Source organism: Rhea pennata, chromosome 8 (assembly GCF_028389875.1).
Source record: "Rhea pennata isolate bPtePen1 chromosome 8, bPtePen1.pri, whole genome shotgun sequence".
NCBI lineage: Eukaryota > Metazoa > Chordata > Aves > Rheiformes > Rheidae > Rhea > Rhea pennata.
In genome coordinates, this window is record NC_084670.1 from 10,324,791 (window position 1) to 10,349,061 (window position 24,271).

At 44.8% G+C, this 24,271-nt stretch overlaps 1 protein-coding gene across 8 annotated transcripts in view; it reads left to right on the plus strand.

Moving 5' to 3' along the window:
• The window catches only part of MOB3C (MOB kinase activator 3C), a 36,335-nt gene extending 19,888 nt beyond the window's left edge, over positions 1-16,447 (plus strand). For 6 of the 8 annotated variants that reach the window (XM_062581103.1, XM_062581104.1, XM_062581101.1 and 3 more), the window contains 2 exons: positions 8,846-9,048; positions 11,470-12,064. In XM_062581103.1, coding sequence (XP_062437087.1) covers positions 8,846-9,048; positions 11,470-11,547 — 281 coding nt within the window. In that variant the 3' untranslated portion in view covers positions 11,548-12,064. Of the gene's footprint in view, positions 1-8,845; positions 9,118-11,469; positions 12,065-14,837 lie in introns of those variants that run through there. The other 2 variants (XM_062581109.1, XM_062581108.1) reach the window with 2 other exon arrangements.
• The last annotated feature ends 7,824 nt before the right edge of the window (positions 16,448-24,271 follow it).

Genomic DNA, 24,271 nt, shown 5'->3' on the forward strand with positions numbered 1-24,271 from the left:
GAGGTACAACACACCAAGAAGGCAGAGGGCGGATGAGAGCTGTTTAAAGGAGGGGGAGAAGTTTGAAATGTTCATGGCTGATGGAGGGGGGACCACTGCCCAGGATGGTGAGATGAGAGCAAGGTGCTGTGCAGAGGCAGCACTGCCAGCTGCTGCATCCCTCCATGGGCACCTGCAGACCATGCTGAAGTCATGGCTGAACCTGCCCTCAGCAGATCGAGACAGACTATGGCCAGACAGACTATATACCTCTGGCCAAAAGCCTGTTTCCCACAACCCAGACCCCTCCGCATTTTTTTCTTGCACACTGGCCAAATTTTTAAAAGCTGTTGTTTTTGAGTGAGATTACCAGTGTGTCCTAGGAACATTGTACACAGAGCTGAGAGCTCCCCTTTCCACTCGCTATGCCCAGGCATGTATCTCCAAGGAGCCTATTTATCTTTTTAGCTAGCACATTTCGCAGCGAGCTTGTTACACTGGTTCTTCCCACTGGCCGCAAGTCCCTCATGTGTAGCCAGAGTCTAAGACTGCTGATGTTTTCAGACCAGCTCAGCCTCCTATATTTTTTAAAGTATTTTTTTCCTAATATATTTTCATGTTTTTGCGTCCCTCCCTCTGGCCATGCAAAAGCAGGAGACCTGCAAGGGAAAATGAAAACTTGCAAACTTCGAGGTGATGAAAGAAAACCGTATCTGCTGTGCAAAGCATGGAGAGAAAACAGAACTGCACATCCTGCATGACAAAGCATCCCATGACAAAGCTTCAGATGCCCCAGGCATGGCCATTTGGGCCAAGAACTGTATTTGCCACATGGCTGGGGTGTCTGGTAACATAAAACACACAGGAAAAATGCTGCAGTGATTGATGCACTCTCAGCTCCCAGATCTTTTCCCCCTTGTCCCTATTGGGCAGTCAGGGAGAGCTCATGAGGAGACTTGAGAGTTTGGTGTGCTTACTTTGCAGAAGGAAGGGCAATGTTTCCCATATAGCTCGGGGTAATTCCCTTATGTAGGGCTGCAGTTAGGTTAAGAGCAATGCTCTGGCTTCTGGGCTGCAGATTGACAGCTCTCTGGGCTATTTGCATAGTGGACTGGATGGATTCAGCCCAGGGAATGGATTCAGCCCCCAGTTTGTATATCAAACCTCTCTACTAGAAGCCACCAATTTTTAAAAAAACCCAGCTCTGAGAATTACTTCTGCAATTTTCCATAGCCATGGTGGTAAGAGCCCCAGAGCAAACTGTACTACTGCCTCTGTGCTGTGACTGTCAAAGGAGAAAACCCTTCCTTTTCTATTTGAGTTCCCCAAACCCCAGCATGATTTGAGGAGGAGATCCTTGCTTTCCAATTCTCTCTCTCATTTGTGTTCATCTCAGCTGTCTTTCATGGCCTGTTTTTGCCATATGTAACAAAACTGTCCCAGGACAGTTTCTTCTGCTCCCTGGCTAAGGCCACCTGACCACAAACAAAACAGCCTTTTTTTGGAAACAGTAAGCGTTACTCAAACTTGCTAACATTGTCTGAGGCTAACCTCTGTGTCTCTGTCCATCCAACAACTACAAACCTTGAAACACTGCATGATTCAGCAGGGCTTGGTTGTGGTCGTACTGACAGGCAAAGGGAGAGGTATTTCAGAGGTCAGGGTTGGAAAATCATTCACCCTTGGGTAAGAGGCTCAGGTGGAAATGAGAAGAGATGGCTAGCTGGCTTGTAAGCTGGCTGGATCCTTTCGCCTTATGGAGGAGACCTTGGCCAAAGTAAGTCAGCACAGCTCCACTGACTGCAGCAGAGCTCTGCTGATTTGCACTACCAAAGCATCTGGTCCCTTAGCATATGTTAGCACTGTAGCAGAGGGAGGGGAGCAGAGAGACCAGGCCAGGTCTGCCAGCAACATAAATTTGGTCTGGATTGGATGGAGACATCCAAACACCTTCCCCTTCAGTTTAGCCAAACTGTGATACAGAGCTGTGTCAGCTTTGACTTGATGTCAGACAGGCAGACGGCATCTGAAATGGCAGTAAGTGAGGATGGTGTGAGCAGATAGTTTGTGATGTGGCAAAGTTAGCCAGCAGTAATGCAGCTTCCACCAGAAGAAAACCCCTCTGCAGGTTTAGCGGGATGGGATAGGAGGAGGCAGCCGAGCTGTCCATGTACAACGGACCTTGCATACGGCAAGGGTGAGGGTATAGATACCTGTCATCCCCATCCCTGGGGAAATCCACCCACAGGGCTCAGTCCCGCTCAAAGGCTTGGCTACATAATCCTTCTTCTGGAGCGGAAACCTGTCTGCCAGTTGAGATGAAACAGTTCCCTGAATGGAGTGAGCTGTGCCAACCCAACTGCTGTAAATTCTCTGTAGTAACAGCTTTCCCAGACAACCCGTATCAGTCTGCATGTGCTAGTGCTCTGTTTTCACTCTTCCAGCTGATGTACCTATGCCGAAAAAACATTTAAGTAGGGAATACACATTGTTCCCATGCAGGGATAAGAATAATGATTGTATGGGTAGATTTTTACCAGCTGGTAAAATCGTATCTGTAGATTTCTTCAGTGGGTGGGTATATGAACAAATTACCACCTGGAAAATATCAACTGCTCCCTGGTAACTGTTATGCCCCGCGGTGCCGGCTGGAAGATGAGTAAGTGTTTCACTGGGTAAAAGCCTTGTGCAGTGCCTGTTATTAGGGAGCTGCCGGCAGGTGGGAGCACGCTGAGCAGGGAGGAGGGCTCGAGGGATGAGGGTTGCAGGGCCCTCGGCCATCCCGTGGCCGTGGCTGCACCGGTCGGCCCAAGCACCAGTCACGTGTGCTACCACTTTGCTCTGGTTATATCGGTGTGGACACAGGGTGTGGAGCAAATCCAGCACCGGAAACAACTCGCACGCTCTGCCAGTGGCTCTAATGAGTGTTATTCATACTCAGGAGATTTTGGAACAGCTCTTGGCAAGCTTTTAAAAACTTCAGCTCTCCCATTCAAGCGTATTCCCAAAACAATTATTAAAAAAAAAAAAAAAGAGAGAGAGAAAAGAATTGTAAAATTATCCGATACTTTCTATTTGTAACAACAGGAGAAAAATGTTCAGAATTTAGCTAATTATTGCCGTTTTCTCAGCTGGCTAATTTTTACATAATTTGTTATTAAAAAAAAAAAAACCCTCCTTCTTTCCTTCCAAAATTAACACCACACCAGTTGCAGCTGCTGTCAGGCCATTAGTCTTAAACAGAGCTTTGAAGATTTATTTTTAGAGAAAGACGATTCACTGAACAATATACTGGCCAAAATGGAATTTAAAAATAATAACAATAATAATTCATAGTGTACTTCATTGGGTTACTACTTTCATAGAGGAAAAACTTAAAATTGCCAAGAAGCAAAATAGTTTCACAGTACTGATTCATCATGAAAAAATTAAATTGGCTGGTGCATGAGATCTAGGGACTGGAGAGACGGCAAGAAAGATCCAAGATCTATTCGCATTCCCTTACCAGAAGCACATGCACTTTGTTACCTCTCATTTTCATTTCCTTTTACACATAGTCCCACATGGCTTCCTTAAGTTTTGAAGCAATCAGCATGGAGTGTGGAAAACAGATTTCTCTGAGCATTAAATGACATCTTGGGGTTTCAAGCAAAATATCCAAGATAAACTGAAGGTGCTAATTCATTTTGCAGCTGTGAGTCACATTGCTCACCAATACTCTGGCTGGGTTGCAGTGACTGAAATTGTACCTGCCCTGTTTACAGCTTTTTCCCTGGCTTTGAATACATGTAATAATCTCCCTTTGCCAGCATCATGGATTGCTGTTTTGCTCTGCTCTTCCTCAGATGTGATTGTATGTCTGTTGTGGGGCAAGTGATGCTTCCAGCTGCTGACTGCCCGATCAGTTTACAGCATCCGGATATAATGTCTGGTGATGCCTGGTGGATGAGGAGAGTGGATACTGTGTATAAATGTTCTTAACAACATCCAAATGAGCTCACAGTGTCCTACTGCGTGTGTGTCCCTTGGTCACCTCCTTGTAACTTGTGAATGCCACGTTTGATCCCACCTGCCTCATCTCTTCATATCACCGGGCTGCTCACCCCTGCTAGGTCATGTCATCATGCACCATCTCTGAGAGTGAGAAAGATACTGCCACTCCACCAAAACCAAGGGCCATCGCTGCCCCATCCACAAATACCACATGCCAGTGTATTGGTGACCAACATGCTCCCTGTGTCGTGCCTGTAACGCCATTCGTCTGACCTGGCAGATGTGGGGAAGCCCAGCTGTGAGGAGAGACTGCCTCCAAGGGTTTTTCATGAGTGGGCCCTGTTCTTTCTCTGCTTGCTGTCATGGTGATCCCTACGGCTTTAAGTGTATGTACTGGGGTTTGACTTCTGGATTTAAAGTGAAGTATCTGCAAGGGAAAGGCTGGTGCTTGGCCAGGGCTGAGATCCTTTTCATGGGTCTTTCACATTTGCCTGGGATGTGCTACCTATAATTTAATCACCCTGACCTGCATGAGGAGGCAAATTAAATGTAAAGCAAGCATGACCTGCTCTCAATTTATCCTCCACTGTGTCATCTTGTGGGCTGGAGAGGATGTCACGTGAGTTGTCTGCTGGACATCCACTGTGCTAGCAGCCACGATCCAGGACAAATGGCATTTTTGCCAGATATTTATGCTGCTCTGCCCAGCTTAGTCAAAACACCTTTTTGCTGATAGATCTCTATGGGAGAGACCTTTAATTTCAATTTTCGGTGAAGGGATGGGGAATTTGTCCAGTTCCTCACTGATGTGACCAGCGCATGTTGGGGCTGGCGTGTGTGCTTTGATTTGTTGAAGATCTGCAGCAAGATGCAACTGCTGCTGACAGGAGTAGCCAGCCAGGAGAAGCTTTGAGCTTGAAAGCAGCACAGAGCTGGAGAGCAGTTTGCTTATCAGATATCCGCCCTGCTTCCTTCTTGCAAGGAAATGCTTTAATCAACTCACACAGGCCCCCACGCTGAGCAGATCTCCAGCTCTCAAATGGGAGATGTCTCCCTGCTTTTAAAACAGACCACAGTCTCTGGGTTGAGATCCAAACATGCATAGGGTAAGAGAGAGACCTTCTCCAGAAATCCACCCAATGGAGGGAACACCAGTCTCCAAGCTCCAGGTCACTGTCCTGTCAGGGAAGGGACATGGGAAGGAATTAGCTCCATATACCATGCTGCATGTGTTTCAGCTAAAGGAAGGTGCCTGTATCAGATGGACAGATCTTCCAGGTAGGCTGGTCAGCTCCTGCTAGTCTTTATGTGTCTCTTGTGACATGTGGCTGGGGCCATGTGCCCTGGTGCATGTCCGGCTATGCCCTGACCTCTCTCCTGGTCTGTGATCCCCTGTGCCAGTTGCAGGGTTGAGCCCATCCGCTGCAGCCTGTATTCAGGTTCCAGAGATGGGAGAGTGGCACAGAAGACTAAGACATGGCAACAGCATGGAGAGTGGAAGGAGGACCTGATAGCCCTGTGTTGTGGCCTGTACCGCTGGCATGGCTCTGCCTCCCTGGGTGAGCAAGTAGGGTGATGAGGGAGGAAAGGGACAGACATGGATCCCACTGATCCATTATCCAAGGGACCATAGGGAACAGTTGTGGTGTGACATGGGGTTGACCTGTCGAAGGCCATTGGTGACAGCCAGATACCACTGCAGCCTAGCCATGTCTGGAAGGGACAGCCACACACTGACACCTTGTGATGGACACGAGGAAAAGCAGCTCTGCTTCATGTCCTAGGAGCTGATGATATTGTTGTGAAAGTACAGTGGTGGGGTGCCCCAGTAGGATACTTTCAGGTCCTGGCACCCGCATGAGATCTTTCCAGGCATGACTAGGTACATGGTAGCTCAGCATCTTCCCAGACACAGTAGCGTGGTTGCTGTTGGTCACAAGACATGGGTTAAGTGCCCTGTCCCCAATGGAAGAGAGACTTCCGGAAAACACAGCTTGTAGCTGGATGTGCCTGCTGCTCGAAGTCCCTCAGCTGCCAGCATGGCCATGAAGACTTGGACTTACGGGTTAAGATGGTTCCTGGCTAACTTCAGAACCAAAAGTAGTGGAAAGCCACTATCCCTGTCTGCCAGCTTTGGATGTGGCTTATCCAACAGCACTACCTGGACCACAGATGCTGTCAGCTCTGGGTGTCTCAGAGCCTTTTGATCTGCTGTTCACTGCCTGATTTTATTTCTCTCTCAACTCAGAATTGGATGAAGGTTTGTTGTTTTCTTTCACCATCAGTCTTTGCAGTTTGGAGATAAACTCTAATTGGCTGGTCAGGTCTGATTTCTTCCTCATTGTTTGTTTTGACCAAACAAGCAAGTTACTAGGCAAGTGGCATGGATCACAAACTGGAGAATGCACACAAAACACTACCCACCGCGACCTTGCTAAGTTCCAGGCAACTGCTTCTCTCTGAGTCCCAGGGAGACACAATGTTCAGAACAACATGTATCCCCCAACCAGCACACTGGGAGTGCATGCTCATTAGCCATCATTTGCTGTGATGGATTGGCTTTATTAAAAGAAATACTTCTTGGCTGGTTCTTCAAAGCTGGTCTGTAGGGGCCACCCTAACAGCATTTCTTTCTCCCCAGTTTGGTGCTCAGGGCTTTTATTTGCTCAGCAAATTCTCACCCAACGCAAAAAGTTCAAATGAAGTCTTCAATAAAGCCCCAGTCCTTCCTGAGTGCAGAGGTACCCAGTGGTCTGTTCTCCGATCCCTGTCCTAATCAGACAGGCAAGTAAAGAGCGCTCCACAGTCAAAGCCCAATAATGGGCTCCTGATACCATCTAAAAATTGCTGGCATGGGAAGGTCCTGGTTGTGCTTTGCCAGATGCAAATTCTTTTCCTAGAAAGTCCTAAAAAGTGTATGTCAGAGCTAACAATGGAGGTAGTAGCAATGAAATGTGTCCAAAGATCCTGCTGGGTTTTGTACTGCTGTGGAAGCAGCCCTGGGATTGTGGCGTGCTAGCAGCTATGCTGGGTGATGGCTGTGAATCATCTCAAAACTGCATCTCTGTGTTTCTGTGATGTTGAACTCAGATATATGTCTCTGAGATCCAGCTGGGCCATACATATGTGGCATGAACACACACTGGTTCTGCCCTGGCAGCCACACTGATTAAATGCATGAAGCAAAAGGAGACTTTACTGTGCTGGGCTGAAGGTAATGCTGTTTTAGACCAGAAATCATCTTCTGTTATAAGTACTGAGAAACTAAACTCAGCAGTCACTGAATTTTGGGCATTGAAAATAGGCTCCAGAAGTGATGGCAACAGGACAGATCCTTTGCATTTTCCACTTCTGGAGGAGAGGGGGATGATACTGCTGCTGGGAAACAAAACTGCCAGGAACATTTGGGAAAAGATTTTAATTGCCTAGCAAGGCAGATGAGGAAGATTCAAAGATGAAATTTCCATTTTTATTTTTTTTAGCTAAGAGATTTGCTGATGCTTTTCACAGCACAAAACACCTGAGCTGGCCATGGTGGACCAGATGTTATCTGGAAAGATTTTTAAGACGTTAAGTGTTGCAGTAGTGAGAAGCTAAGGGAGGAGGCAAGTACAGCTGTGTGAAGGTAGAGTTTTATTTTGCTATTTACAATTTTGAATTCGGTTGCTTGGGGGAGAAGAAGAACCTTCAGGAAAACAAATTTGAATCATTTCATTTTTCACCTTCCAAAAAATATGTTTGGGATTTTCAAAGCCACGTTTGCTTTGGAGATTTACCCCAAGCTTCCAGGCGCTGACTGTACTGACACCTGTGAGTTTTTCACTGTGATAACAGCCAGAGGGTTGTATTTGGCTGAGGATGGAAGTGTAGAGTAGGAAATTGTGTCCTTGTGTGGGACAAGGCTAAAAGTAGAGTCTGCAGCAGTCTCTATGGGGGATCCTATTTTTGAATATCCTAGAAGGACATCCCAGAAGGTACCATCATACAGGTTAAATTAAATTATAATCTGAGCATCATTAAGCCAGTCAATTTTCCTCCCACTCTGTTTTAATGAGATACTCATTGGAAATAGGGACCTGGAAAAAAGGTAGAAACCCCACCTGTTTCTTTTGGTGCATGTTTGCACCAAAGTGATATTTGAGGATGTTTGGAGAAAGAACTGTATAAAACATGTTTCAATTCAGAATATCCCAGGGAAGGTTTATTCCCTGCTGGAAGGAGATTTGCTTTTTTCAAGGATCTAGATAAATGAATACATGTGGCTCTGTGAGGTCGACTGGTCTGACTGGGAATGGGACCATGCATGGCCATGGCACATGGCACAGAGATTGGTGTTATAAATCACTGTGGGTTCAGCTGAAGGGAAAGACTTCTTATGGCAAACTGCCTCTGTCCTTGCAGCAATCTGTCCATGCCCATAGTCCAAGGTAAACCCAGTGCTGTATTATGTGGTATTGGGCAAGGTTAGAGAAATCTTTCAATATTTTGAATTTTGCTGTGTCTGCACAGGCTTGCAGAGGAAATGTGGGGAGACAGGGCAGAAGGATCCTCTGACAGATGACTCTGGGGCTGGACAGATGTGGACAGATGTGGTTCCCTCCATTCGACAAGAACTGTTCCCTCCTGGGGAAACTCCCCAGATCCTCAGACCATGCCTGGATAAAATTGCCAGCTAAGGAAAAAGGAAGCATCTGGGAAAGCTGGATAGTACTTTTCCCTGGCATAGCTGCCACCATTAGTCAAGAGAATCCTTCCTCATTACCCATGGTTGCTTGTTAATCATAGCAGCAACATTTAAAATCTAGTTTTTTTTTTTTTTTTTTTTTTTTTTTGTAAATGCTCAAATGGCTTCCAAATTGCTTCTGCTTTGCAGGTGTTCCCTTCCCCAAGCACTTCCAGCAAGTTTGCACTAAGATCCTCACCCGCCTCTTCCGTGTCTTTGTCCATGTCTACATCCACCACTTTGACAGCATCATCAACATGGGTGCTGAGGCTCATGTCAACACCTGCTACAAGCACTTTTACTACTTCATCAGGGAATTCAGCCTTGTTGACCATCGGGAGCTGGAGCCTTTGGTAAGGACGTCCCAGGGATGAGGAGGCCGGGGGCGGGGATGAGAGCAGCATGGATTGAATACAGCACTGGTAAATTCACTTAGGGTTGGACTCTAGCCACTGGGGTCAAGCCCTGTGGATTCTTTCACCCACCCTATGTTTTCTCTTGTGTGACTAATAACCTTAGTCCTCTGAGGGAGAACTTCCTAACCCATCAGTCTTTGAAAATCCTCCTTTGCCTCTGTTGCAGTTGCCATGAATCAGTTCTTGGCACTCTGAGGACCATGGTAACATAGTGTCCCTCTATACTGTCTTGGTAGTTCCTATGAAATTTGCAGACCACAGTGTCTCTGGCCAATTGTGTCCATGTGGCCTTCAGGGATAAGATTTGAGTACAAAATTCCCTCTCCACAGACTTGAGTTTTCCCATTAGAAGATTAAGGTCCCAGCTTGAGGTTGTAATGTGAAGTATAACGAGGCTGGAGGAACTCTGACAAACTCTGACGAAGTGCTCAGCTTCAGACAACAGCTATGGAGATTGAATTGGAGAGGCCTCCCTGGAGCTCCAAGTTTCCCTTCAACATCCCTTGGGAAGCAATTATTCAAATAGAGCAGAAGTCCTTGAATACAGCAGGACAGAGGGGAGAGCAGAGACCAGACAGTCCAAGCAAATAAACTAGAAAACACGTGTAGCTGGTTTTGTAAGAGAAGCAAATGTGTCACAAGCAAGGTTGAGTGTGGTCTGACTTAGGGAGGACATGTAGCAATAGGGAAAAAAGTAATTGGGAACCTAGTAGTTAGTATGCTGTGATAAAGGGGATGGATTGCAGAAAAGGGCATGTGCAGTAGCACACAGCCAGGGAAGACAAATAGCATCTGAGCCCAGAGAGAAAAGAGTAGGGGCCTGAGTGCTAAGTGCTTTAATTTCTTTACTGCTTCCATTTGTCTCGGTCAATTTTCTGCCTGTCTGCTTTAATCTTCATTTGGGAAGGGGGACGATCATTTAACCAGAGGGACCTGAAGGCAACAGCATCTGTATTAGTTACTTCATATAGTTTGATTATGACCTATATTATCACAATGGCTTCAGCCCTAGAAAATGAGGCTCAGTGGCAGTGTCCTCTGTGCCTCTTCCTCACCACCACTCTTCATGACAAACTTCTTCAGTGTTGATTTACAGCCCATAATGGTGTCGTCATCTTTGAATGATGCTTGCTAATGTAAATAATTAGCACCTAATAGCCAAAGCAGAGGTTGACATTGCTAAATAGGTTTTCAGTACCAGTGACTCACATGCAACATGGTATGATTTATGGCTCTGGATGAATCTAAGATGAATAGGTTTTCCAGTGTGATGCAACTAGGACTAAACTACAAGGAAACAAGGAACATTTATCTCTAGTTTATCTTTGTCTGATTTGTTGCTGCACACATTGTATGGCATCCAAACCCTACAGCAGACCCAAACATCTGGAAGACCTCCTTCCCCCAGGCAATGACCTGCTGTAGGTGCGCAGGGGAGTGACCTTTTGCTACCAGAGAATGGTTGTGTCCTGGATGCACTGCTAGGTTTTGGAGGGAGTGACAATCTGTTGAAGCTTGTGAACAACTTTCACAGATTGTGCCTGTTGACATGTGAATGGCAGCAGGACTGTGTTAGTCTAGTCTTTCTGTGTAATTCTTGTTGGAGGCAGTAAACTAGCAGGGCTTGAAGGTAACCCTGTTTTGTGCTCCCAGAAACCCAGCCACGCACTCTTGGAGGTGCTCTCATGACCACGTACAAACTCTCTTTCTGACTGTTTAACTCAATCTCTGTCAAAATCTCAGTAGGTGTTCATAGGGCCAGGAAAAAGGACCTCCTGTTCCCCAGAGCTTGTGGTTCAAATCCTGTCTGGAGAAAGTCTCTTGCAATTTCTCCATCTGAAAATAAAATAAATGACATGGATAAGGTTGGATCTAATGTTGGAAACTGAGGGGACTTTCAATCTATATGAAGGTTGGATCTAATGTTGGAAACTGAGGGGACTTTCAATCTATATGGCAAGAGGAGTTTGCATGTTTTCATTTCCATACCTCAGTACCCCTCTAGCCCCTCATCCTTGCACATCAGTTGGAGACAGAGAGCACAAGACAATATAGTCCTACTCTAAGCTGGGAAGCAGGTGCTGCTACACCCACAACTGGCTCAGATTTGCCAATGAAGAATACAGAGCCTGCACCTAATTTCTCCTGGGTTACTGCCAGCTGATGGGCTGAAGCTTAAAGGACTCATATGCTGTCATACCACGCTTCTGCTGTTACCGGCCCTTCATCATAAGCAAGTTATGCTGCGCTGAAGTTACATGGTTTAATGGCTAAAACTTTGCGCATGATCAGCTGCGGCAGCTCTGCTAAGAGTGGCTGTCTGCTGTGCTATGGGAGCTCCTTCACTTTCAATTACAGGCCCACGCTCTGAGTCCTGTGCAATTCGATCCCTTGAAGAGCTGGAAAAAATCAGGATCTCTGCTGGATACAGAATGATCTCAGGATCTTTTTCAGAGGATACAGGTTCCCTTCCTTCTGATCGCTCTGTTATCCCAGGTAGGCTGCAGCCTGGCATTGCCATTGGTGCCAAAGTCTGCACAGATTACTGTTGATTCAGTAGCTTCAAACAGCACTTCTTGCTGAAGCAAGGAAGACAGCACTTTGCTGCAGATGAGACTTGGCTGCAAAACTCTAGGGCTGGAAGCAGCTACTCAGCCTGCAGATGACTGTGACAGCTTCTCAGGTTGAAACAGGGGAGTTATGCAAAGCTTATGTAACAGGGAATTTTTTTAACTTTTATTCCATCTGCTACCTCAAATGCTGTCAAAGTCCAGAAGACCAAAAGGGACAAAGGATAAAGGTTACCTTTCTGTAGCAATCTTTTCCCCTGCTCTTCTTCCCTCCAAGACACGATAATGGGAAGTTTCTTTATGAACATCACAGTGGTGTGTGAATGAGCCCTGGGAGGCTGGTTTGGTTCCGCCTCATTGTGCAGTGGAGTATTTGTGGGAATCTGAGGGGTGGCATTTGCACTGTTTTGGCTATGCTTTAGCAGGAATTGTAAGGATGCACAAATTACAGAGGATTAAACCTCTGCAGCACTCTCCACTTGACCTCAGCCCACTTTCCTTTGGCAAATTACTCTCTCCAGTCCAGCCCAGTAACTTGCTCTACTCATTCCTCTTTCCACTGGGCACCATTAGCTACATCTCTGATTCTAGGTGTTTTTAAGTCCTGAAGGATTCCTCAGCTGTTCTGCAACATAAGCAAGGACAAACAGTGGGTTGCATATTCCTTCATTTTAAGGTGGCTAAGATGGCAGGATCCAGTCCTTGCTCGTTCTCAAAGTTTGTGGAAAGGTGATCCATCTTTGGGGTGAGATTAAATGAATTGTCCTTTCTCATAAGGAAGCCTGGATGACTGACTTAACTTAGCATTTAGATGGTCAGTTAGCCTACATGAATCCCATGAAAGAAGAGATTCCTTCCTGCAGAGGTGCCTGTTCCCTGCACATGGCTATGGAGGGCTCCAAGTGTATGGGCATGTAGGGGGAGAAAATCTGAGTGAGGCAGCAGGTCTGAGTGCCTTGTTCTGGCTGGGGCCTTCCTGGCATAGGCTTTCTACTGGTCCCAGTTATAGGATTTAGGAGGAAAAGGAGCAAAACAACAACAACAAAAAAAAATCCAGCATCTTCTCAGCCAGCAAATGTCCTCTGGGCCCAAATAGCTTAGAAGAAATACAGGAATCGTGAGATGAAGGAATTCTTGGTTTCTAACCCTGCCTTTCAGTAAATCTCCCTTTGCTGCTTCAGTTTTCCTTTTGTGAAACTTCTTTGGAAAGTGATCACTTAGTAGCAAATCCTAGAAGCTGAGAATGAGACAGATGCTTTGTCTGGGCAGAACTAAGAGCAGGCATTGATTCACTCTCTTAACAAAGACCCAATCAAGAAATGAGGGCTTTGAGAAAAGCCGTTAATTTATTTCCTTGAGGAAGGTGAAGGCAGGTCATAGCACTGGGCAGCTGCACTAGCAGAAGCCCAGCTAAGACAAAGCTGGGGGGATTTTTCAGAGCGTGGTGAATGCCATGGGCATTCATGGCTGAAGAGCTTGCAAGCACCTTGGAATCTACTGACCACCCCAACCCATCCCACTGAAGGCTGCTTTTGTGCATGGTGCATCCCTGCTGCAGTAGTGGGGTGGGCTGTATGCTGTTGTGAGGGGATGTTCAAACTGTTCTCATCCCCTCTTCTTTTTCCTTCTGAGAGTTTACAGGCACTTCCCATTTGCAAAATGATTTTGTGGCAGAGCATCGCTTTTTCATTTGATGGCAGCATTCTGCACTTGAGTGTCAAGTCTTTGCCACTGTCCCCGTGATAGATTTCAATAACAAAGCTCTCAGCATTGAAGACCAGAGATGGCAGCTCCTGGCCCCTTTCACTATAGCACTAAAGAGCCTTTCATGAGTTTACTCAAGGGTCATCCCACTTTTCTAGTCCTGCATTTCTTGCAGTCACATTCTTCCTTTTCCACAGAGCAGGAGCCAATAAACTTCAGATCTCTTCTGGGAATACATTTTAAGATGTTCAAACATTTCTCAGGGTGGGAGGAAGGTTGTCTATGTGCATGTGCAGATTAACAAGCTATGAACCTGATAAGCTAGAGAGAACCAAAGATTTTCCTTACTGCAGCAATGTATCCAATTTGGAAGCTATTAGTTGAGCTCCTTAAAGTGAGGACAAATATTACCTCCCATTAGCTTGGAGTTGGGCACCTTTTTAATGTAGCTGGCATTGTAACACCCAGTCCTGGCTAAAGAAAACAGTCTGTTAGCCTAAGGAGAACTTGATACTGTAATCTTGTTTCTGCCTGTGCCCAGCACCTAGCTCAGGACTAGGGTTTGTAGATGAAACATTTGGAGAAATGACAAGAGTGGTGATGGAGTCGAGGGGACTCTGGCTGTGAGTGTGTGGGCCTGAGCAGCTGGTGGAGAGGTTGATCAGGCTGGAGGGCCCTGTTTCTTACATCCTAGGAGTAACAGAGGGCAGGCTTTGCTGCCTTGAGAGGAATATCACGAGAACAGCACCAAAGGCTGGAGATATCTGTTAGTAGCAGGTTTCCTGTGGACTTCCATTATTAACACTCAGGGGCAGGTTTAGCTCAGTTGGTTAGAGCATGGTGCTGCTAATGCCAAGGTTGCAGGTTCAATCCCCCTGTAGCCTATGCTAAGGGTTGGACTAGATGATCTCCAGAGGTCCCTTCCAACCTTACCATTCTATAATCTATGAACACTTGTTTGTATTGCAGTGTGGCCATGGGATCCCTTGCCAAAACCACAGATCCTTTGGTTGAGTCATTGCTGCTTCACAGAGCAAGAGCTGCTGCTCCTGGGAGGAGCTTTCAGTCTCCCGTCTCCTGGGCAGCTGCAGACAGAGGCTCTGAGAGCTATACTGTCTTATCCAGCTGCTGCACAGCTGAGTCAGAAGTAGGACCTGGATCTTTTGACTTCTCAGGCAGTGCTCTTTCTTTGGATTGCTTTCAAAGCTAGGACACAGCCAAAATGACCTTCTGCCATGGAGACTGAGGAAGATCCCAGTGAAAAGCAGCTGAGACAAGCAGAGAGGTTCCAGGAAGGCTAGCATGGGAAACAGTGAAACTTTCCTTGAGACTTCCACGGACACTTCCTTGGACTGTTTTGGGATATCCACCAAAGTGTTTTATATGTCACTTTACTCAAATCCAGCTTTTGTATTTACTGTTTCTTTCTTTTTTTCTCCTCCTTCAATGCAGAAAGAAATGACAGAACGAATTTGCCACTGAAGTGGTTTCAGCAGGCAAACTCAGCTAGCTCATTTGGAGTCCAGTGGGATAAGACACCCTGTGGTGGGAGACCTGTTCCAGAGGACTCACTCTGGTCATTTAAATCCAACAAACTGAACACTGCAGAAGAACCTCTTCAGGCCAGGGCTGAATTCTAAACTTGTTCAACATCTCTGGACATTTTTTTTAATAGATCCCATTCTCTATCATGTGGCTGCTTGACTTCTGGAGAACAAGACAAGTCTGGCTGACTTTTACACACTCTGGTCTCTAAGACCTTAGCCTGTGTCTGGTGATACCCTTTCAGCTACCCTTCCTCTTGTTTTGTCCTCAGCTATATTGACCCCCAAGCATTTTGTTAGTAACACCTGCTCACAGGGTACAGTGATCCTGCTAGCAAAGATTACCCATGAGCAGGTGTGAACTTGGCTATTGAGTAATGCCTGTTACTATTCCTACATGGACTGGTTTTCTCCCCTCCAAGGTCAGCTCTGCAAAGCTGGTGACATTTGATCCCAACTGCCTTCATGAGATATTCATGAGATGAATAGCCAATATACCATTTTTAACCATGAGCTATGAATGTCTCCTCTGCCTTGAACAATTCCTGTTTTATCAAAGGGACCATTTCCCCCCACTCCTCCCAGAAACATTCACACACAACAGGGACTTCATGATGTTCCAAACCTAACATTTCTTGGACTAATGACTAATCCCATGACAAGTGGAGATGAACTAGGCCACTTTTCAGTGTGATCAGCCCTGTCTACCTGAGTATTTTCCAGACTCACAAATCATGATACAAAGTGAGGGAAAAAAACTGTTGTCAAAAAACAAACAACATTTCCTGACATGTTGTCATGGCTCAAAACCAGCAAATTCTGGCTATAGAAATTGTTGTCTTTCCATTATCCAACCATGCATCATAGCTGATTAGGCTGGGAAGGATTTCAAGAGACATCTGATCTACCTTGTTCTTCCAAAAAGGCAATATTTGCTCTATTTAAACCTTGTTGATTGGGATTTTTAGCCTGAGAAAGAAACCATGCCATCTCTACCCAATCTGTGTTATTATTCCCTTGAAAGCCATTAGTACCACACCTTAAAATTTCTCCCCTTCATTCTTGCAATGCCTATTAACTATTGCTGCATTCCCTGTGACATCTTCCTTTTGACAAGATATGAAGTCTTTTTATTACTATTTTGGGGGAAAGCAAATTGTCTGAGCCACAATGTTGTTACATTTGTGCTTCCTGGCACCTTTTTCTGGAAAGGTTTTGTAGACTGCACACAGCCAATATTTATAACCAGAGGTTTGCCCACTTTTCAGGAAAGGAGGGTTTTGGCTAGAAAATGTAAATATTATGCCAGCATTGAAGTGCACAAATGGATTTTTAGTGCTCAAAGCACTTATTTTGTTGTGAAAATCTATTTTTTTTAATCTTGTGTACCAGATGTATATTTTTACATGGAAATAAAAAGAAGCAAAATGGAGACAAAAACCCCAATACATCATTCCAATAATTCCTGTGTAAAATTATCTGTAAAAGTCCAAATGTTTTGGTCTGCTACTAATTAAAGAAACACGAATGAGCCTGGTGTCCTTCATTCTTCTCTGATCCACTTGTAGAAAGGAAGACATTGTGAAAAGGCATTTCAGATAACTTGAACAGTGGATCCTCCTCAAGAGTTGAATCACTGATGGATCTCTGTGCCACATGGAGAGCTCAGCAATTCATAGTATTGCAAGAAGTGGAGTATGATAAAGACTATAAACAGCTGCTGAAAATTGGCAGAGAATTTCAGCTTTTGGTGTTTCTCTCCAGCTTGCATTTCAAACAGGAGCTTGACAAAGACTAATGTTGCTGGGCAGTGTTTCCCCTTCCTAACTTTTCACTGGCATCCCAGCTGAAGGTGTTTTTGCAGTGATGCTTGATGGTAACTTTTGCTAATTATTATTCCAAAGGTGTTTGTTTTCTAGGGTCTGGGATATGTGTTGGAGCCTCCTCATATAAAGAAGAACCACAGGCACATATTGCTGTGTGGTGTAGAGGGAGGAGATGACAACAGCCCTACTAAGAACCTGCTGCATTCTTGAGGAATGAGGCCTAGTTGGACTCTAAGCATAGGAGCCCTTCCAGCTTCTGGTAATCAGCAATCCTGGGACTTGTAGAGAAACTGTCTCAACAGCAGGGCCTAAGGGGAAACTCAGCAGTAGCCTGCAGCTACTTGCAGGTGAGGTACAAAGACAACAGTCAATCTCTTCCCAACAGTGGCAGATGGTGAAATGGTCACAGTTGTGACTTGGGATGTTCAATAGGACAATGGAAAAAAAATACTCAAGAGGATGGTGCATTCAGTGAACAGATATCCAGAGAGGAAGCACTAATTACCCTCAGAAGTTTCCAAACTCAGCTAAATGCAGCCATACTGGCCCTCCTCTAGGGTTGGTGACAGTCCCGCTCTGAGTGAGAGTCTGGACAAGAAGTCACAGAGGTCCCTCCCAACATTTCTGTGATTCTTTTACTTCCTAAACTAGAAATTGCATCTGAATTTTGGGGGTTTAACAAGACTTGCTGTAAATAATGCTCATAAGCAGAAGCCTGCTCATATTGTTGCCTTCCACGTTGTTTTCTGGCAATGAGTTCCACCAGGTAGTTATACATTATGTATTAAAAAGGGGGAGTTTATTTTGTTTCTTTTAAACACATGCCTGAGGATTTCAGCCCTCCCGCTTTTGGGAGAAGCAGTGAATAAGTGTTTCCTGTTTACCTTCTCTGCACCACAGAGCTGCAACTGATTCCTGTGGAGCTCAAAGCGCTGATTGTTCCTGAAAGACCAAGACACAGGCTTGTCTCAGGCATAAATTTTAAAAAGAATTTAAAGGTTGCTATTTTTTTCTTTTCTTTTTATCTTGGTTTTCCCAAGGAAACAAAGCTCATGTGATTGTGCTATGACAACTTCATCCTCATTAACTCTGGAAGTGCTATAGGAAGGGGAGGGATTGAGGGAGGAAGGAAAACCTGAATGAACGTCTGCACTGTGTTTTGCAGATGAGCTTAACCATCTCACACCAGAGAGTCCACATGGGAGATCATCACAGCCAAGAAAGCTCACAGGCTTCCCATTATCTGGATTCCTTGTTAACCATTAAATGCTGTGCAGCAAATTCTGTTACATTAATGAAAACATCTTGTAGCATTTAAGTTACCACATTCCTCAGGATTTGTGTCCAAATAAGGAGAAAAATCATGTTTGCAAGCACCACCTACCCCAGAAGGTGGTTGTATTCAAAGGCTGGTCATTTTGACTCTCTTTCCTCCAAATTCTTGCCATTGCAATGGTTATGCAATGGGGAGGACAGATTTTGGGTACCTCTGTGCTCATGGTCCCCCCTTCCCTTGCATCAGCTTCTCTGTCCATGAGATTGCTTCCCTCAAGATCTTTCCCACTTTCAACCACTCACTGGAAGGCTTGTATCTCCACTGAGAGTCCCAGTCTCCTGGTGGGGAGCAAGGGATCTGTGCTTATTATAAGCATATCTGAGGCCTCTTGGCAGAATTACTACCACTTTTATAGGGTTAGTAATGAAGCAGCGATGGATCCCTGTAGGACCATCCATTGCCAGAAAAGTCTTTCTGTTTCTCTCCCCTGTTCCTCATCTGTCTCGGTGCCTCCCAGCCTGGACTGTTTTATACTTGAGTATAGCACAGAGGTTTATGAAGCAGAAAGCACAGCCTATATCTAAGAGAAGCTTCTTTCAGGAGGCTGAAGGATGCCCATGAGGACCCAACATTCCCAGAGCTTCAACAAATATCCCTGCACAGTTTGAGAGGAGGTAGCACCCTGGGATAGGTTAAATATGTGTACAGTTTTTGTTAGCACCAGCTCCCTGAATGACTCATTGGCTCAGCTGGCTGCAGGGTGCCTGGAACTCAGTTGTCCCTTTGCAAAGTCTCTGGATTCTCCTGGTGGACAGGAGATGTGCTATTGAAGGGATTTTATTTTCTTTCCTTGCAGCCATCACATAGTTTAGAACTGAGCAAAATGGCTAAGACACTAGTTCTCAGTTCAGACAGAGGCAATTCAGAGCTGGCATGGAAGGGAAGCTGTGCTCTGCAGACCTCGGAAAATCTGGAAATGGCCTTGGAGTTGGGGAGAGAAAGTGTTTTGTGGAGCATAACTTCCCCTGTGTTAGAGTCACAGAGGTAAGACATGGGAAGGGTTTGGGCTCAGCTAGCAAATGGGCTGCCTTCACACCATGGCTGGGCACAGGTCAAGGCTGACCTACCCCCGCAACATAAGAAGTGGTGGCCACTTCACCAATGATATTGGGCCAAAGAAGGGATGATGGGGGGTCTGTGTGGTGTCCCCTGGGATTAAACCTATCCTTACTAAGGCAAGAACCTGGAAGCTCCTGGGTGGATGGTCCTATGATTCCTGGTCACAATAACCATGATGTGATCTGGTCCGAGACACTCTTCCCTTGGTGAGAGCTTGAAAGATGTAAGAAAATATGTGGGAAGGAAGAAAAGAAGCTAAAGCAGAGCTGTGGTTACTAAGGGATAAAATGCTGTCTGTGATGGGAAGTGACTATGAAACCACTCAGTGTTAGAAAGGGATGAAACGAGTTAATTACACAGGATGTCAAGGAGTCTCCATTCCTGGAGTGCCTTTTGTTTGAGGGGGGGGTAGGAGAATATGCTGATTCTAGGAGTGAGGTTCACAATTAGAGACAGGAGTCTCTCCCGTGAATGTATGTGGCTTTTCCCTTCTGGAGGCTGATGACTTTGCTAGCACAGCCCAGTAATCCATCTGGATTCCCTCATGCAGGTCAGATAAGGACAAATGACTCATGGGCATCAAGAAAACCTCGAAGCAAGAGTGAGGCATTCAGCTTCCTCGCTGAGAAGAGACCTTGAGTCAGAGCTGAAATGCCAGTGGTGCGTGGGGTACTGGATGTCTGCACAGATGTAAAACTTACCAAGAGCAATTGAAGTATTTAACTTCAGAGAGTGTCTCCCCGTAGCATTGGCGGGGAGGGAAATAAAAAAAGAGAACAGTCTACCTGCAAATTTCTTGCAGTTAAAAGTCTCAGTGGAGGACAATCCATTCGGTACCAATGAGGCAGCTTACCCTGATGCTTTGATATACAGGGTGATGGCATTTGCTGCTGACATCCATAGGGCTGGACAAACTGCCTATGTTGTAGCCACTCAGTGCTGGCCACACACTGACTGCTCCAGGGTCCCGTTTCTTCTGAATCTAAGTTCACACAACCTTCCTCATATCCAGACCTTCTCACTACTGGGAACAGTCACAGGTTCCTCGACAGCAATGAGGATAAGTAGGATAGCTCTGTTCAGATGATGCCTAGTGGATCCCAAGTGTGTCCAGCAGCTTCACAGCTGTGCATGGCTGCTCCTTAGAAGTATCTGGCACTTCTTCTCCTAATCAGGTGTTTTGGAGTAAAACTTGCATGAAGGTTCTTCACCTTGGCCTGCTGAGTTTCTCTTGCTGTCTTCTAGAAGAGGGTCTGGATCCTAGCAACTCATGTATGGATTTGCTCCACCCCCAGCAAATGTTGGTGCACATTTAACATCCTCCTACAGTGGACAATACTCATTGTGGAAAGGGTCTAGGGGGGAGGGAGGAAGACTCATTTTTTTAGGATTCTTCAACTTGTATGACACTTCAGCCTGTATTAGAAGAAGATGCTTCAGACCCATAGCGATAGCCCTCCAGCAGCTATTTTATTATTAATTTTAATGAAGTCGTACCACCTGGGAGTTGCCAAACTGGAACAGACCTATCCTTAGTCTAATCTTTGTTTAATATTTTATATCCACTGAGCCAGCTGCCAATTACTTTGGACCATGTCATAACAGTGGAGCGAAGTAAGCATTTTGCCATCCATTCTCATGGCTGTCAGGTGAGCATATGTAAGAACCATCTGTCTTGGGGCAACTCTGTGTAGTCATCTTGGGCTGGAGGCCAGGACCAGCAGTGTAGTCATGGTCTCTCTCCCTTGGGTCTTACTCATGTAATTTTCTAATAGTACCAGGATTCTTCATGCTTAATGTGCACTAGAAGGAAGAGCTGGGACCTACACAACATTTCAGCCCCCATGCTATACAGTTAGAGTGGATGTGTTGGTTTAGGTGGCTACATATAGAGAGAACGTTATGGAGAGCCTCAATTCCTAATGTTGTGGCAAATTATTCTGCAGTTTTAGTGATTTTGTTTATTTCTACAATTTTGTGTAGTTCTTGGATTCTCCCTGTGACCCACAACTGGCTTTGTAGGAACTCAGCTAACATCTCTTCTGTGTTGGAAGCAGCTGCCTCAGCACCTTGTTTAAGTCTTTTTCAGTTGACTTTGCAATTTGCTCCACATTACTGCACTCTGATGTGAAGAAAAGTACCTAAGTAGAACAGGAATGCGATGTAATGAAGCTGGGATGCTGTATTTGAAAACATCACCGCTCAAATGAAAATCACCTTCCCACTTCTGTTCCTAGCAGTTAGGCAATTTCCTCCCCAAGAAAGCATTTCTGTGCTGTGACTTTCAAATTCATTAAAACTCACAGACATCCTTATAGTGGACTGTCTTGCTAGCAGTACACAGCGATAATAAGACTAAAAAAACCAAACCTACTCTAGGGGAAGCATGTAACAGAAAACTGACAATCTCCCTTTTTAGTATGGATCACTTGTACAGCACCTTTCATATCTGAGAATCCCAGTTGTGTAGCTGTGTTGTTTCCTTCTGTAGGGAAATGTGCAGTATGTATGGTTGGGCACTGCATGGATTCCTGAGGCACCACGAGCCTAGCCGGGACATACGAAGTGATTGAACTGCAGTGCTGAGGCTGCCCTTGTGATGGTGCAGAACAGATGGAAATCCTGCTCTGTTTCCTTGAGTCTTTTTTTATCCCTATTTGGACTATTTGGAAAGTCCACTGAATGTGGGGAACCTACCTCTCTGACATCTCCTTGCATACGAAAGCTGAGATGGACTGATTCCAGCAGGACAAACTTCTTAAATCTGGATTTATTGGTAGGAGTCACTTTGCTGCTGCTGAACAGCTGTTTAGGGTAAACAGGGGTATTTAGGGACATGCAGTAATGGTATCTAATGATCAACATGTACGGTAGAGGCAAACACTTTGCTGGTGGTTTTCAGCAGCTTAGATTAAGTTGCCTCCAACAGACAGCATGTTGTCCAGTTCCTACATTACTTTGGCCTCCCATTAAATGAAATCACTTCAAGATCTCTGTCCCAGTTGGTAGTGGGCAGGCACTATGTGAAGGTATGAGTGCTTCCTATGAAGCTGGCTGTAGGAAAAGCAGGTTTCACCACGGTATTCACAAATCCATACCAGGACTTCTAACATAAATTTTGAAAATTTCCCCTCATCCACTGCTGTGAACAGCTTTGTCAGATGGGACAAAACTGATATATGACCTCTAGGAGTAGGTGTATCTCACAAGATTCATGATGCTATACATGAATTTGCAGGATTTCCTGCAAGAAACAGCACTGTTTGTTGGGTTTTTATTTTTGTCTTTTTTTGATGGGGAAGGGATATTCACAACAGAAGAATGATAAAGAAGCTTGAACTTATCAAATGCAATTGGAAGAGCATGCGTCTGAGTTTAATTGCCCAAATGAGAAGTATAATTTTCAGAGCAACTGAGCCTTTACAGCTTCCTTGAGCAGCAGAGGGAATGGTACATGCTCTATGTCTTGAAAACCAGACTAGACTAGACTGCAGGTGCTTAAATATAGATTTAGGTGCTTGGCTGTGGGCAGATAATAGACGGATAATTCCAGGTAAGACTTAAAAATCACTTTAGTAATAAAACACAGGCCAAAATATTGTGATCTAATTTTAATACTGCTAAATAAAAACTAGTTTTAGTAATTATTTTTTATTTGTCTAAGAGTCAGCATAGATACCTCCTTATTTTCTCTGCTGTGTGCTGCATCAGTAAAAAGCAGATATGTACTTGAAAAGCCATTAAAAATAAAAGAAAAAGTCATGTGGAAGAACGACTTATTTTATTGTGTTTAATAGACCAATTATACCATTTGAGGTTTTTTCTTCTTCCCTTTTCACAGGACTCAGCTCTGAAATAACCATTTCCTAGAAATGCCATGCCTATTTTATTCGAAACAACAAAATGAAAACCAAGATCCTGCTTTTCCTGCTTTATAAGAGGCTAGATTGAAGCTTAAGAGTTGCTCTCTGGTTAAGTGTGTTCTGCAGCTGGGGTTATCTTGCAGGTAACAAAAAGGATGGAAAAATGAAGGATTTAAGTACATAGATCTTGTTTTGAGAATAGATGCCTACTTTCACAGAGAGAAAACGCTGTGTTGTATAAGAGGCCTTTAACACAAGGTGTAACAAGAAGCAACACATGTGAATTAAAAGCCAAATGAATTCAATCTGAAAATAGATTAGAAATATTTGAGATAATCTCTTCATAGCTGATACGGTTCTAGATGTTTAGGGTTTGAACTGGCTTGCATGTATTTTATGACTCTCCCAGACTGCTCTGCTCTTCTGATCACGAGTTGTACATGAGATGTTCAGACTTAACTCCTGAATCCTTCAAGGATAAAAAAACTCTAAAAATGTTGTGGGAATAGGTGGTCAGCTAGCAAAGGCAGAAGACTACTAATACCCTGAGAAGAGAGGGAAGCAAGGGAGTCCTCAACCTGTACGGACTGCTGTATTCAGATTCACTTGGAGGAAGAGCTGCCACAGATGACAGCTTTGGAAAAATACTAACTTGGCTTGCACCTTATTAGAAATCAGAGCACTGCACACATTCAGAGGACTGTCTCCCTAGGAAATGAAGCTTCAGTGTTTCTGCTGGGCCAGAGCATGCTTTCCCTGCATGCCAACTTAGTGATGATTTCTGAATGCTCTGGGAGCAGGAAGGACTGCACCTTTTCGCCACAGTCACCCTCCATTTACAGGCTCTAGTTATGTAAAGTTACCATCTCTTAGCTGAAATGTAGTAACAGTTTGTTTGCAAGCTCCCAGCTCTATGCAAACACAAAACAAAGTGGGTTAAGCCTCCTATATAGTTTCTGCTAAAGTCCTGCCAACTGGATTGCTTGGAATTCAGGTTTGTCCAGGCTTACGCAGGTTCTGCTTCCAAGATTCCCATTAGTTATCTGATATCTGTAGCCGTACGCATATACATACACACACATATGCATGCTAGCAGGAATGCTAATACCTCTACTGACATTTGAAATCTTTTTGGAGAAGATAGATAGATTATAAATAAGCTAAGGAGTATTATCTTGCAGGAGTTCTTGTTGGATCTGATTTTAATCTACACTTTTTCACTTTAATTTACAATTTTAATCTCCACTTTTTTTAATTG